At 33.2% G+C, this 16673-nt stretch overlaps 1 protein-coding gene across 2 annotated transcripts in view; it reads left to right on the plus strand.

The window, feature by feature from the left end:
- Positions 1 to 16673, plus strand: part of HOMER1 (homer scaffold protein 1) — a 135506-nt gene that overhangs the window by 57203 nt on the left and 61630 nt on the right. For both annotated transcript variants that reach the window (XM_006197602.4, XM_072958460.1), the window contains exon 5: positions 7410 to 7549. In XM_006197602.4, coding sequence (XP_006197664.1) covers positions 7410 to 7549 — 140 coding nt within the window. The remainder of the gene's footprint in view (positions 1 to 7409; positions 7550 to 16673) is intronic.

The raw sequence follows: 16673 nt of genomic DNA on the forward strand, positions 1-16673 counted from the left end.
CAAAAATATACTAACCTTAATTTACCCTTTCAAAATATTTGAAATCTGATTGTTAATTTACAGAAGCCAGAGAAATAGGGGGGAAGTATTTTCATTTCTTTTTCCTCCCCTTCCTCTTTTTCATGCCAATCCCTTATAGAGGTCATTAATATTTCTATTTTAGCTTGACTTGTATGACCTCTGGCTACCCTAACCCTGCTCAGCTAGAAAGCAGAGCTTGATTCTCACGGGTTTAACCCAATCTACTAAATGAATGCTCTGCCTGGAGAATAGAATATTATTCAGGAATTCAGCAAGGGGATCAAGAAATTAAATGGGATAATTGATAATAGTACACATTCAGTTGGTCATAGCTTTTGCCTTTTTTTTTTGAGGTGGTGTAACAAACTGGTAAAGTGTGTAGATTTTCAGGTCAAAGAGACTCAAATATAAATCCTTTTTCTGTCACTATGTGATCCTGGGAAAATTGCTTAACCCAAATCTATCTATACACTTGTAACATGAGTTTTATGTTGCTTACCTTATAAGATTATTGAGTGGAGTAAATATGATAATGGCAGTGTCCGTTAGGCAGTGTTACACAGTAATGGCAATAATGTAGACTCCAGAGCTGGGCTTTGAATCTGGGCTCTAACCCTATTAGTTTTCTGAACTTAAGCAAGTTACTATTTTCTTAATCTATAAAATGGGAGTAAGGACAATATTTCCTTACAGAGTTATTGTGAGAATTAAATGAGGATTATAAAGTGCTCAGTGTACAATAAAGGCTTAATAAACGTTAACAACTGAGTTGGTGATGTGGCTGTAATGTTAAAGACGATGATGTAAAGCCTTGACATAACAGTTTTTTAGAAAAATAGAGATGCCTTAACTGACTAAAGCTTCCATTAGAAGCCCCTGGAAGAGTTGTTAAAACACAATTGCTGCATCCCAAACTTAGGGTTTCTTATTTAGAAGGGCTGAGATAGGGCTTGAATTTCTGTTTCTTACAAGTTTCCAGGAGATGCTGATGGCTGTTGATCTGGGGACCACACTTTGAGATGCAGTGCTATAGACAAATCAGTCTGTCTCTCTAAAAGCTTGTAATGAAAGGAGTCTGGCATGTTTTCTGGTCACTTCTCTCTTCTTAGACTCTTGAATTAAGATTGTACCCATGATAATAAATGTGTGGTGGTGTCAGATAATCTTAATGTTGATTTCATCAAGGTAACATCTTTAGGAATAAGTTGAATCACATATTAGTTGTTAGTTTCTTTTGTGTATCTCTTTAAATAACACATTGATTTAGAACTTTGCCTCTGTCAGAGATTTACGTTCTCCCTTTTCCATGGGAATCTTTTAAACAGTCTGTTTGATATAAAATCAAGAGTGATGATTGACTTTAAATCTGAAGTTTCTTAGAAAGTTCACAGTTTTAAAAACACTGTATTTCAGTTAACTTGTTAGGCACGTTCCTGAGAATATACATTGAAGAAAAAAGATCTGTATAATCAAATAGTATTCAAATTTTTCTTCACTAGAGTTTAGAAAAAAATAATTTTAGCTGTCAGTTGACAAAGACTTTTAAATTGAGTAAAGTCTATTTACTCCATCACTTGTTTGTAGGCAAACAAAAGTCATGGGTTTTTCCCCCATTTAAATTGTCAGGTTGTATAGCATGGAACATATTGTAGTTGTTATCTTGATTTATAATTAATATATGTAGCTTTCTCAAGATTTTTTAGACTTCACTTTATAGAAAAAGTGGATTATATGTGTGTGAGTATATGTATACGAAGAAAAAGTTTCTTTAGCTTTGTTATTAATACCGTAATTTGGGTGGGGGAAGGTATAGCTAGTGGTAGAGTGTGTGCTTAGCATGCATGAGGTCCTGGGTTCAATCCCCAGTACCTACATTAAAATAAATACCTACCTACCTAATTACCTCCCCCCAAAAAATAAAATTTAAAAAGTACAATAATTTTTTAAAGTATTCATTTTAGTGATAAAATTGTATTTACCCAAATAGCACAGGCTTATTGTAACTGATTTTTTTTGGAGGGAGTAGGGAGGTAATTAGGTTTATTTATTTATTTATTTCTTAATTAAGGCATTCTACCACTGAGCTATACCTTCCCCCTATTGTAACTGATTGTTAGGATCTCTGTGACTGGTGTTTGTACCCATGAAAGTCAGTTGATCCTCTCTAGAGAGTAGTTCTTGAATCTATCAGATCAGAAGTTTGAACTGTATCATATCTTAGAACATTTAAAGTGCAATAAATCTCAAATGTTTTAGGTTTTCTTTAACAAAGGTGTCACTTGCTATAAATGTATTTTTTGAAAGGTAGTCTGCATTAGCCAAGTATTACTTCCCTAAACTATAATATTTATATATCTAGTCCACAAATATACCATTAGAATTAGTAAATGCCTATAAATTAACATGATACCCTGTTACTATCATTAGACAAGTATGGTTTCACCGAACCAAATGCCACAAGAACAACTTTTACAACCTCAGGAAAGGTTCACTAGAATTCTCTGGTATTATTGTTTGCCCTCCAAAGTAAGGACAGTGTAGATAAGATATGTGTCTTTAATCATGTTACTTGTCTCAGTGGAGTATTTTTCTCCTTCTGTATTGTTTATGTCCTAGGTGTTGGCAGTGAAAATAGAAAAGGAAGAAATTAGACGTAATGGTGAAATTGACTGAACTGGGAGGAAATGCAGGAACTGAGGGAGTGATGAAGGCAAGAGAGAATAGTAAAGAAAGATGTTAAGTTAGATGTTCTTGAAACTTCTATTCTTGGTTTGTAGCATCAACTTCAAAGGAACATTCCTACTTCAGACAGTGAATTTGAATCCTGTTGGGAGATACAGGTGAATAGTGGGTAGTTAGAAATTTGGAATTGGAGCTAAGTCTCAGGAGTCATCAACAAATGAATAATAGTTAAAGCTGTAGGTGAGAATGATATCCAGGAAAAAAATAGGATGGAAAGACAGGAGAGACAGGGGTCAAAATTTGTCACTTAAGATTGTCACTTAAGAAATTTGAGGAAGGTACAGGGGAAGACACAGAAGTAGGAAATGAAATAGCAGAGAATGTTAGCACAGAAGTCAAGAGAACTGCATTTTAAATTGGAGACAGTGATTTGGTACTTCAGGGGCAGAATTCCAATAGGTTGAGACTTAAGGGTGCAACAGCAAACTGGAGTTCACTGGTAATTAAAGGTGGACTGTTGGTGAAGGAAGGGCAATGTGAAGTAGCTTCTAGAATGAACGGAGGTAGAGTTAGTGACTTTGGGCTGTTCTTGAGGCCAGAAGGCTTGGTAGTAAGAATAAGGTAAGATATTTGGTTCTCCTGTAGGAGAAAAAGGGTTAGCATAACCTAATAATAATAATCTCAGGAGGATGTGGAGTTAAGAATTTTTTCCTAGAATGTGTGTGTAGGAGTAACATGAGTGTGTTTTTAAATGGAAGGAAGGAGTTAGGGAAGGAAAAAGAGAATAGAAGGAAGGGATCATTGATGCAGCGTTGTGCAGAAGAACGTAATGTTTTGAGAGGGGAGGGTGGAAACAAATTAGCAACTTCATCTGAGACAGGAGGGAAAGATAAAAATGGATTTAGATGCAAATAGGTGGGAAACTGAGAAAGTCTATGCCAGTTTATTTCTATTTTTTTCTGTGAAGAAAGAGATCATTCTCTAAGAGGAAGTACAACTGAAGAAAGAGAAGACTTGAGCAGAGGTTTGGAACTGCAGTTAGGTAAAGAAAAAGAAGAACCAAGTGTAAGTAAACTAAGGGATCCTCTGCACTTCAAGAGCATAACTGAAGTTGGAGCTCAAAATTATTTTCATGACACGACCCACTGTATTTAATGTATTTTCTCTGATAGCATTTGGTAGCTTGGGCACATGAAAATAGGGAATGATGATATGAAATTGGAAATTGTCAAGATGGGTGTTGTGGAAGGTAAGGAATCCAGAAAATTGTGATGATGCTGGTGAGGATATAATTAAGGTGATTGCCTTTCTGCTGTAGGCTGACTGTGGAGAGAAGTAAAGCTGGATTGAGCTGGACAATGTAGCAAAATAGCAGATGGCCAAGAGATCTAAGTCTTGATGAGGCTGAAGAGCAGATGGAAAGGGAGTGGGAGAGGTTGGGAAGATAGGAGGTTGTACAGCACAAGCCTTCCATGTCTGTTGGAATCAAAACCAGCAGTTGATGAGTTAATCTGAAAAGTCGGTTAATGTAAAGACTTTTTTTTTAAGATTCTTTTAAATTATAAATTAAAATTCAACAGTATTACATTTCATTTGTTCACCAACTTTTTTTATTTAAATCTTAAGTCTTTTCTTTAAATATAAATCTGTTCATTGGAATTCATGTTCTCTTTCTTACATAAATCACCAATAACTGATTGTAATTGCATGAGTTTGTTTTCATTAAGTAGAGCTAACCCTTGGCCCTGCACACTCCTACTGCAGCACATACACCTGAGAGTAGGCTGGTGCTACCACTCTGAAGGTCTGGCCTGGAGTGAGGGCCAACATCATTTTCTTCCATGTGATTTAAGATATTTCTAGGGCTTTTTGCTTTTTTTGGGGGGGGGAGCTTTCTTGCCGCTCTATAAATAGAGTAGAGGGAACAAATTCTTAAGCACTTTCTGAATCTTACATCGGTGCTGAGGCGCCTTTTATGTAATGGGGTCATGTGTCAGTTTTGGCTTCCTTGATACTCTCAGATTTTAATATGCAAATTTTTTTCCCAGTTTGCCTATTGTTGTAGATTATATGTGTAGGTGTAGGGTGTAGGGAGAATTTCTCAGAAACAGTGAGATGTGAGTTTTATTTTCTCAAAATAAGGATGTAGAGGTGAAAGAAATTCGTTAAATCTCAGTTTTTATTTATATTTTACACTTTTTATTTTTATCAACTATGATCAAAGAATATGGTATTTGATAATTTTTTCCTTAAATGATTACTGTAGAAGTGACTAGCCACTCTGTTTCTAAGGAGAAGTTATCCTACTTTTTCAAAAGTTTGTAGTCTAATAAATATACTTCCATGTTTTTTATTTTAATGTTTGATTTAAAGATGTAAAATGTTGGCTTTATGAAAGTTAAGGTTTTTAAGGAATAACTAAAGTTAGATGTTTAGAAAATTACACAAAGTTTATATTAAAAAAACAATTAGATGTTTGGAATATGTTAAGTAAAACAAGTTTCACAGTGCTATTTTTAGCATATGTTAAATTTCTGGAAGGTTTCACCCAATACTTTTGGCTACCTCTAGGGTAGTTGGAGAAGCTGGAGAGCAAAGGAGATTGATTTCCCTTATTTCTGTTGGATTCTTTCTTATTTTCATGAGCAAATATTAATTTTTTTAAACCTCCTTAAAAATAAAACATGTTCTGGGCTTTTTTGTTTTCATTTTAGATATAATGTTTAGGATAACTTAAATATGCCTTTTGTTAAACACAGCTAATGTTCGAGCTTTTGGAAGAAAAGCTTGCTGCAGTGAGATACTGGCATCATTGCAACCTCCATCGCTTTCTTCCTTCTCTCCTTCTTAGTTGCTTCAGCAGCATCACCATTTCTAGCCTCCCCAACACCCATGCCTCATAATCTTTCTTATTTTCCCCCAGAAGGTAGTAAGAACCAGAAATCAAATGACTATTCCTCTTCCTTTCTCTTTTGGTCCTAATCTATTTTTGTCCCTCATACTGTTATCATCCAGTTCTAGCAAATCCATAGTTGCTAATACTGGTTATGCCTTTTCAGGATAACAAGGTAATTTGCCTCTGTTATCATTTTCACTGAATCAGGTCCTGGCCAACTTACTGTTTAGTTCATTGGACAGTGAACCTTGATTATTTTAGTTTGGTTTGGCCTTTCTTGGAGAAAAATTTTCCTGATTTATTGAAACCAAATGTGAATACCTCATGGTTTCTTACTGGCTGCTTGAAGTTTTTCTAGCTAATTGATATGGTCCATAACTGATCTAGAATTAGTCATTTTGGATACTGTTCCCATTATTCACTTAGTGAGATTTGACTGTTGTTGAACAATTTCATGTTGTCATATTATCCTACAAACTATTCATGCATTGACTATCAGTTAATAGGAACAATAGATTTAGGAAAAAGATTTAAAAATAATGAAATTGAAGATCAAACTAGAGGTTCCATTAATAATTAAAAAATAGTTAAGTGATAATGTGAAATCAAGAAAGTAGCCTTTTGATCTTTGATGGCTTGTACAATTTATAGCATTATGGAATTATTAGTAAAATATTTAAATGTGAAATAAAACACATACAACAATATAAAACTAGAAGCCCCAGAAAAGAAAGTTGGTCTTACTACATTAATATTTTCTATATTTCTTCCTAGTCCTTCTTCATATGCAATACTTTTTCTGTGATCTAAATATCTCCTTATATCACCCTTTTTTTCTAGTTATAAGCATTTTCCTATATTACACATATTCTTCTTCTTTTTATTTGAGGAAATAGTATATTCTTTCAAGCTGACAAATTATGACCCATATCCCTTTTGGACGCTGGTGTTTTAATTTTCTTCCCCAACATAACCTCGTATTTCAGTTGTTAAGTTTTATTGCCCAGAGATTGCAAGGGGTCCACCAAGCTGCTCTTTAACAATCTGGTGCTAGTACCTTCCCTGGTTAACAGGTTTATCAAATGACCTCTCATTCTGATTTCTAGTATCACATTTAGGTAGTCTGATGATGGCAGTCACGAACGTGTCAGCATGAGCTTCGTTTTAAATTCCATTTATTTTCCAGTGGGATAAATTTAATTTACATCCATAGAAATAAGACAGGAAATTTTGCAAAGAAAAATATTTTCATTATGAGTAGCAGGCAAGAAAAGCTAAAATACACTAACATCATTATATATAATATGGTATAGAAATATTTCTGGTTACTTTTCTAAATGACTGTTGGAATTGAAAACAATGGCAGATAAGAAAAATTAAGACTTGTTGAAGATTCATTCTCCTCGCCTTCCTACCCTCCCAAATAAAAAATAAAATCTTGCATTTTTGTCCCATTTTTTTCTTCTCAAGTAATTATTGAATATTTTTTATTCTAATCAATTAATTGATTATATAAATGCAGAAGTTTTTCGGTTCTTTGAAACTACACTTCTAAATTGTGTTATGTTTACATCTTTTTTTTTAATGTTTACATTTTTAAATTGTATTCTTTCAATTTTCTTGTGTGTTAAAAAATTGTTTCTCCTTCACAGTTCATTTTTTAAGTCTTTGACGCAAATGTCAATTGAAATATAACCATACTTCATAAGTAAACATACATCAGAGTCTTTTTTAATTTTTAGATGATCTTGTGTATTTTAACATATATAACTCTTTTTTATTTCCACTCCCTTTTTTTTTTTTTTTAAAGGAGTCAGCAGGCGGGGATCTTCAGTCTCCTTTAACACCAGAAAGTATCAATGGGACAGATGATGAGAGAACACCTGATGTGACACAGAACTCCGAGCCAAGGCCTGAACCGACTCAGAATGCATTGTCATTTTCACATAGGTACAGATTCAATTCAACCATCATGATTAAGTAAAATATGTAGATATGGAAACTTACTCAGTTTCAGATAAATCTTGCAAAGTTACAACCCTGAGTGAAAATTCCAGGACAGACTTTTCTTTTTAACTGTTAACCTCAGACCGGTTTTAATAATTTATAGTTTATAGTTGCCTAGATGAACTGGAGTGAGCATTTCCATTATCCTTATAGAAAAAGGGCTACTGAGCTGATTATAGTACAAGTTGTTTTTCAGTGAAACAATATATTATTGCAAATCTCTTCTACTTATTTCTTATCACAGCCCGTAAAAGGCCCTCTGTTAACCTAGTTTCTATTCTCTTGTATGTTCTTGTTCTTATAAAATTTTAAAAATAGATTTCCTACTCTGAAATTAAACTTTACCATCGTCTTAGAGGTGACCTCACTGTATGATTTTGAAGAAGGGAACAAGTTACTGGGGTAACTTTTAGCATGGACCTATTAATTTTAATATCAGATTTATTTTGCATACCAAATAATAGTAAATAAATCTTCATGTGCTTCTGAATTTTAAAGAATTTGATACTTTAAAAAGGTGCAGTTTATCCTAAATGTGTTCCAAACTAGTTCCATTAATTATTGGCCATACTGTGGGATTTTGGAGGTGTAAGGAGATTTTTGAAACTGAAGTATTGCTAAACAAATACCTATCAGTCATTGTCTTAAAACTAATTTTTTTCCTTCTTTGGAAACTTTTGACTAGGCAGTTTTAGTTAACATTAAGAAAACAGTTTTCCTTTGTTGTGTTCTTTGGACCAGTTAAAAAAATCAAATTCTTGAGCATATTCAGAAGAATTGTGAAATGAGATACTCCAAACTCTTTTTCACGAGAATTTTAATTTTGATTGAATTTGTTGAATATTAGGGACATAGGATTAAACTTACTGAAGACTAACATTGTGGGATCTCAATGGCTGAGGAAGAAGAAATTAGGGTCTTTTTAGGAATGAACGTAGAAAAACTATTTGACTATGAGACTATTCTAATTTGTTCCTAAAACTGCTAACAATTTTGCATAAAAGAGTAGGCACATTTTGGAATTCTCATAGAGCTCATGCTTCAAGTATTGCAGTATAAGCATATTCTCTTTTCTATAGCTATAAAAATGAGTGAATCACATGAAAATTTTTGGTTCCACCAATCTGAAGACTGTATGTTTACACTGATTTGTAGATCATACAGGTTTTTAAAATACACAATTACAATTAAAGAGCAACGTGATTCATACGCAGTTTAAAAAAATACTAATGTTGAGGGAAGGAAAAATTTCTTTCCTGTTAAACATATCCATTTAATAAATAGATATGACTGCACTGAACATAATTATAAACTTGATTTCTTTGGCTAACACTTGAACGAGACATGGATTGAATACTGTAGCATTAAGAAGGAAATATGAACTTTTGTATTTATCATTTGTAAAAGCTATTTCTAGTTTATGCACCTAAAAATTTCTAAATGTTTATTATTTTGCTGACCCTTGGTATTTGGAGTTACTGTGATTGGTCATCTATTGATTTTCTCTGCTCTTGGGAGTCAAATAGAAGTTACTTACTTTGATGTGAAGATATAGCTTCTTTGACAACTGGAATATGTAGATTAGCAAAGGAGATATTTGAGTTCTGAAAATAAAACTTAACAGGTCAATTTAAGCTTTTAATTTTGTTAAAGGTATTACATAATCTTACAGTTTTCTTACTTATAGGATTTTAGAAGACTTATTCTCTGAACTTATTTTGATTTTACATCAATCAATATTAATGACTATTCACCTAGTTACTTGACTGAAATCAAGATTTCTAGCTGAGATAGAAGACTGAGTATTTTATAACTAATGTCAGAATCTCAAAATGTCAGTTAGAGAGCTCAGAGACATGTAATCTAGGATTTTCCAAACTACGGTAGCCTGAAATCAACTTAGGTTATTTAACGCATTCTTAAAAATAAAATGTAATAAAATAAATGGGAAACACCAGAATAAAACCCACATTAAAAGAAGAAACTGTATGTCACTAACATACATATTTATGTGTGTGCTGTATTATAGGGTAAGACGTCAAAGTTTGAAAGCATGTGCCTTTGGCATATGAAGAGATTAAATCCCTGAAGTTAGGTAGATTTGTCCTAGGTCACATAGTTCATTAATAACAACTTCAGGACTACAGCTCAGCTCTTTTGATACTAGTGTGTACTGCCAGTTAATAGTGCATCTTAATAGAATCCCAGTCCCCAAAACAAGTACATTGTTGTGTCAGGAAGTTAATAACTGTTCCTATTTTATGAGAACTACAGAGAGATAAGATCAGTGTTTCATGAATTAGAGACACAAACAATATTAAAATAATTTTTGTTTAAATCTGAAACTCATAAATGTTTAAACTTGATGTATTATCCTTTTTTTCCCCGATGGCAAAGAAAACGTTTAAAAATCTGTATTTTTAAGGCTTATTTATACTATTTATTTTTGCCTTTCTTCCTTAGCACTTATTTCAGCAGAAAAGAATGAATGGCAAAAGAGATATTTTGCCAACATTCCTTTGTTCTGGTTGATACCATTTTACTGCTAAATAAGGAGCAAAATCACTAGAATATCTGTGCAGTTCTTGTTTTTTTTTTCTTTTAAAGATGGAAGAATATAGGGAACAGTAACCCAGTCAGTCAAGTTAACTAAGAGTTGATTGTAGTAATAGCTACTTAGCAAGCAATTCAAATCTTATACCTAAATCTTAGTAATTCATTAATTAACACACCAAAAGAAGGCCCTGATTTTCATTTAGCTCTAAAAATTTTAGTAATGTGTGTATAGTTTGTTGACTCTCTGTAAGCTTTGTATTACTTGCTTTAAAGAGAAAAGCAAGATTTTTGTTAGCCTTTAAATTTACACAAATTTTCAAGTATCTTTGAAAGAGAGAGTACTATAATGAACTCCCATGAACACATCTCCCAGCTTCAACAGTTAGGGGAAAATGGCCAGTCTTGTTTCATTTCTAATCCTATCCACCCTTCCAGTTTTGTGTTATTTTTAAAGCAAATCCTAGACGTACAATTTTATCCACAAGTATTTTTTTAAAAATTACTTTTGAACTTAAAAAAAACTTACTTACCAAGCTAGTAAACTTTTTTTTATATTTTAATTCACTGGCATTATAGGGGTACCTTTATTTACTCTTTTCTTTGTTTTTTTAAAAATTACACTGCTGAACTCAGTTTTAAAATGTATGGGCTGCTCAGTATTCTTTAGTCAAGTGCTGTAGTCATGTTTTGTGTCTTTGTCATAGCTATGCAGAAACATTCTTATTAAATAAGTTTCAGTAAATTAACAATGTTTTGGTATAGTCTAGGGATGTATAAAATAGGGAGATTATGAGGATGAAAATGTTTAATTTCTTTGGGGAAATGGTATTAAATTTTATCTAAATCACTATTTTTCCTTAAAAAATAATTTTTTAACCTAAATGATAATATTCTTTGGGGACTTAGCAGGTATACACTCTGACCCACTGAAGTGTGGAGGGCATCTTTTGAGACCTTAGTCTTAGAATAGTTATACAGTTGACCCTTAACACAGGTTTGAACTGCAAGGGTCCACTCATATGTGGATTTCCTTCAGTAGTAAATATTACAGTACTACATGATTCACTGTTGAATCTGTGGATGTGGAACACGTATATGGAGGACCAACTGTAAAGCTATGCATCAATTTTGACTGCATGGAGGGTTGGCACTCCTAATCCCTTGCATTGTTCAAGGGTCAACTGTATACTAAATAAAATAACTTCTTCGTGCTAATCGACTAGCATATATTATATGGGGAAAGTGTTTGTTCTCTCACTCCAGGGAGGACTTGTTTGCTTCATAGCATCAGCTGTATGGAATTGTGGAATTTACTTGTTATTTCTTAATAAAATCTAGGCTTTTTAAAAAAAGATTTAAAGCTATCTAAAATTCTCTTAGAAATAGTTAATTTTATAGTATCCCAGTGCTATTAGAATATAATGCTGAAATATAATACTGAAAACTAAAACTTTTAACTTTGTTTATTGTAAATTTATGATCCTCAAATATTCAGTAATACATTGATAAATAACTGCTATCATATTTTTGAGAGTTGAGAGCAGGTATGTATATACAGTAGTAGCTCATAAAGCTATTTTTGTACTGATAAATTTTAAAAACAGTTTATCTTAACGGAAAGTAAGCTTTTCTGAGCACCAATTGTATTTAAATTATTTGATATTTAGATAATGTATTCTTATGGTGCTGCTAGATTTTATGCATTTTGGGAGTACTGCATCTATCTTCTATTCAGTTAAAAGAGATTTTTTCTGCCACTCTATGTGTTTCCAGCAGATATTCATTAAAGGATGTAGGCAGAAACATTACTGTTTAGTATATTGATTTTGCTTTAAATCAATATGACTACAATTTCACCCAAATTTATGAAATCCGGACACTTCATTCCATTTGTGTTTAGTAAATTAATTTTTTCATTTATTATCAGAATTTCCAAAAGCTACTACTTTAAAACTGTCACTAGGGATTTTTGTACAGTTTCAAAAACTATTATTTCATAGGAAAATGTACATACCAGTTTAGTTACATGTTAAAAAAAACAATGTTTTATCTTGAATGAAATACATTTTGTACTTAGTTTGAAGATGATACAAACAGGAAAAAATTGAATGACTGTTAAACACTCTGGGGTACTGTATTCTCCACAGCTGTGCCATTTGTCTCTTTCTCATGGATAATAAGCAAAACTCCTAAGATTATAGTTATGAACTAAAATAGAAGTAATTTCTGTAGATCACTCTTGCTTAAATAAAACCATGTATAAAGCTAGGGCTTGATTTCACAAAAAGTGCTTTATCATTGCTAAAAGTGCAGATGAAAAATTTAACTTGTAGTCTTCCCCTTATTGTTACAGTTACAATTGACTTAAATATTGTTATTCTTCCACCATCAAACCTAGAAAATTAGAATTCATTTTGAAAAATTAATTTGAAGACCAAGACAATTTGTGAGAGATTGCAGTTCAGCAATTTGGAGATGTCAGAACTTCTTTTACCATAATTGTGAACAGATAGCATTTTCTAAGAGATGTTATGGTAATTTGGCAGTATGTATAGGTCTGCATTGCTGGGAACTAAGAAGTAATTCATATTTTTAAAAATAAGATGCAGTAAAAAATACAGTTTAGTGACCAAGAATTTTCACTTTATTAGCTTTTTACATATGTATACTTAAATTTCCTATCTTAAATTTTTTTGGGAACTTTTATTCTATTTTAATGTCTTCTAAAAATTTTTAAAGACAATGTAAAAATTTGCTAAAGCATTTTGTCAGGCATTATCGCTTAATATGGGTTATTTGCAAGCAGAAAAATACTATTCATATGAGATAATGACATTACTAACACATCTCCAGTAGGGATTAATCCCTTCCCCTCCTTCTCCTCTGCCTTACCATTGTAATTAACTGGAAGAATTTTCACCAATCCATCCTTAGTGATTGTGAGTTTCTATTTTCAGGAAGATTGGCTTGGAGTTAGAGGTGTGGTCATTCACAATGGAACAGATTGACCTTAGATTAATTATGATCTCTTCCCTGTGGCAGGCTTTTAAAAATCCCTTTTTCCCCTCTTTCTCTTCTTAGAAGTCAATAGTGGGGATTCCATTGGAAGGGAGGTGTGTGATATGGACAGTTCTGTTCTAAGACTCAGAGGAAAGTGTTCCTGCTTTGGATTTGGCTTTCCGTCTTTCCTCTTACTAGAATAGTAAGGGATAAGAGTAAGGTGTGAACGTAGGCAGAGACCAAGCAAGCCACATAAATGTGTGAAATTTGTGGTGTATATGACAGTATGGAATTGTGAAGTAAGGTGGAATGTGCAAGGTTCATCCAAAGATATTAAATTAAAAAAAAATAAGACCAGAGAGATGAGGATTATATGACCCATCTGGTTTCTAGTCTGGGCTTTCAAAAGGGATCTTTGTGATTTACATATGGTTTAGCCCAAGGTAAGGATCTTAAGCAAATTCCCAACTAGTAATATTCATTGCCTTTTAATTCTTGGTGGTGGTATTTGGGAGGATATGATCTGCAGATTTGGAATCCTGGGTATTTGGTGACATACTATTCTGACAGGTGTTATTCTCTCAAACACAAAAATCTGACCATGCCACTTTTCTCCTTAAAATATTTCAGAGGCGTGATGTATGTAGACCAGTCCATAGTCATCAGATGAGGCTTCCTCAGCCTCATCATTTTGTGCTTCTGTAGCATTTACTCCCAATTGCTTGTAGTCCTCCACTTACAACCAAGCAGCCATGCTATTGCTCCTCTGCAAGTCTTTGCTCCCTTGTTTTTGGAATGTTCTCCCTTCTCTTTGGAGTGGCTACGCACACAAACATATAGTACTTTATACTTCCTTGCCCCCCATCTCTGCCTCTAACTTGATCACCAACTGATGAACCCCTATATATCCTTATAAACTCCAGCATCACCTCCTCCAGTAAGCTCTCTCATGTCCTCAGACTGAATTATGTGTCTCCTTTGTTAAATTCCTATTGTCTCCAAGCTGACATATGGAAGTTAACATTAGCTTCTCAGTCTCTACTGGGACAAGGACTGTGCTTTATTCATTAGTGTCACTGGTGCTTAGTACAGTAGGCATTCATTAAACATACGAAGGAAACAGTTTCCCTCACAGAAACTGAGTACATGCTCTGAATGCCCTTGGTACGGTGCTTCAGTCAGCTAAAGTTACACTGGTTCATAAGACCTTGAAGCTAAGATATAAAACTAGTTCTGTTTTTGAAAAGCAGTCAGTCTTACCAAACTTGAGATTTGAGTTTAACTGACTTAGTTTAAATTGTCTTCAAAGTTTCATAGTTTGTGTAAAGAAATTTTAAAGATAGTTTTATTAATAATGTTACTAAGTACCTAAATAATGTGAAGAATGCTAAAATGTGCATTTTCATTGTAACAGAATCATTTTCATTCTTTTCTTGAGAATAATTTTTCTTTTTATTTCAAAAGAAGTGCAGAGAACAATGATGTATTTTCTGTGAAATGAAGCAATATTTGTATTCTGTGGTTTTAAAACTGGTTATAACCACAGTGTTTTTAAAACTTTGATCTCTTATAAAGGCCAGAATAAGTACTTATTATTTGACTCAAAGAAGTGAATTTAGGGAATATAGAATTTTTTTAATTGAGAATTTTACTATGTACATTTGGCAAAAGTAAAGATGAGGGCCAACTTGTGCTTTGTGGGGTAACACATTAGCCTCACATTTATGCAAATAAGCTGACAATTCACTGAAATGTATTGAAAGTAGTCATGTTTCAGGGCCTACTTTCCTTGTAGAGTGTGTAAAATGTAAATGTGACTAAACAGTTGAAATCCATGTAAATTTTACTTTATTTGTTTTTTATCAGTTTTCCATTTTCCTTTGACAGTTTAGATTAGCCATATATCCAGTGTAGACAAAATAGTTTGATTTTTTTTTTAATGACTCTGTCCTAAATTGAAGTCTAAATGTTGATTTTAGAACTTTGGAGATAGAAGGAACTTGCACTACTAAATAGTCCAGACACTTCATTTTACAGGAACGGAAGCAAGTCCAGGGAAGAGGCGTTCAGCGTCACTATTTGCTCATGGCTAAATTAGACCAGAGAGGACTCCTGAGTCATTGATCATTAGGGTCCATCCTAGTTGAGGCAGCCCTCCTTCTACTAAACTTCAAGAGGATTTATTTTCTGTATCACATTTCCAGATACTCATTGTCTCATTTTTATCATCGTTCAACACACATTTATCACCACTTACTAAATTCCCCTGCTAGGTTCTTAGCTTCTGGCTAAGCCTGATTGACTTGCATTTCTTGGTAGCCCATATTGTTGTTTCTAGTCACTTAGGCATGTAATAGATAGGAAATAAATGTGTGAAAAAAGAATGTACATGCTTTTATTGTTACTGAGATGACAGGGGTATATAAGTTGGTACAACTTGATTATTAGCATCAGAAAACATACATATACTAGGAATGGCTAACAAATATACCAATATGAAGAATAATTAGTTTACCTTTTTAATTCTAATGGGGTCTACTTACCTATTAACATTCCCATATCATTAATAGTTTTATTGAGATATAATTTGCATACTAGACAAATCATCTATTTTAAGTGTATAATTCAGTGCTTTTTGGTATTTTCAGCGTTGTGCAGCCATCACCACAGTTAATTTTAGAACACTTTCATTACATCCCTCAAAGCTTTGTACCCATTAGCAGCCACTTCCTTCTTCTCCTTCCTCCTAGAAGACATCCCCTGCCTCTCCCAATCCTAGGCAACTGCTAATCTACTTTCTGTCTTCGTAGATTTGTCTGTTCTGGACATTTTGTATAAATGGAATCATATAATATGTGGTCTTTTATAGCTGGATTCTTTTATTTAGTGTGTGTTTACAAGGTTTATCCAAGTTGTAGAATGTGTCGGTACTTCACTTCCTTTTATTGCTGAATAATACTCAGTTAACCCAATCATCAGTTGATAGACACTTGGATTGTTTCCACTTTCTGGAAGTTCCACCATTGTTATGGATAATGCTGCTATGAACATTTGTGTATGAGTTTTTGTGTGAATATATGTTTTCAATTCTCCAAGTGTATACTTAGAAATGGAATTACTGTCATATGGTAACTCTGTGTTTAACCTTTGAGAGGAACTGCCTGATTGTTTTGCAAAGCAGCTGCACCATTTTAAATTCCTACCATCAGTATGTAAGGGTTCCAGTTTTTCCACATCATCAACACTTGTTATTATCTGTCTTTTTTTATTATAGCCATGCTAATAGCTGTGAAGTAGTATCTCTTTATGGTTTTGATTTATATTTCCTTGATGGCTAATGTCGAAAATTTTTTCATGTGCTTATTGGTTACTTGCGTATCTTCTTTGGAGAAATAGCTACTCAGACCATTTGTCCATTTTTAATTGAGTTTGTCTTTTTGCTGTTGAGTTGTAATTCTTTATATATTCTGATGTTAACTCCTTATCAAATAAATGATTTGCACCTATTTTC

Source organism: Vicugna pacos, chromosome 3 (assembly GCF_048564905.1).
Source record: "Vicugna pacos chromosome 3, VicPac4, whole genome shotgun sequence".
NCBI lineage: Eukaryota > Metazoa > Chordata > Mammalia > Artiodactyla > Camelidae > Vicugna > Vicugna pacos.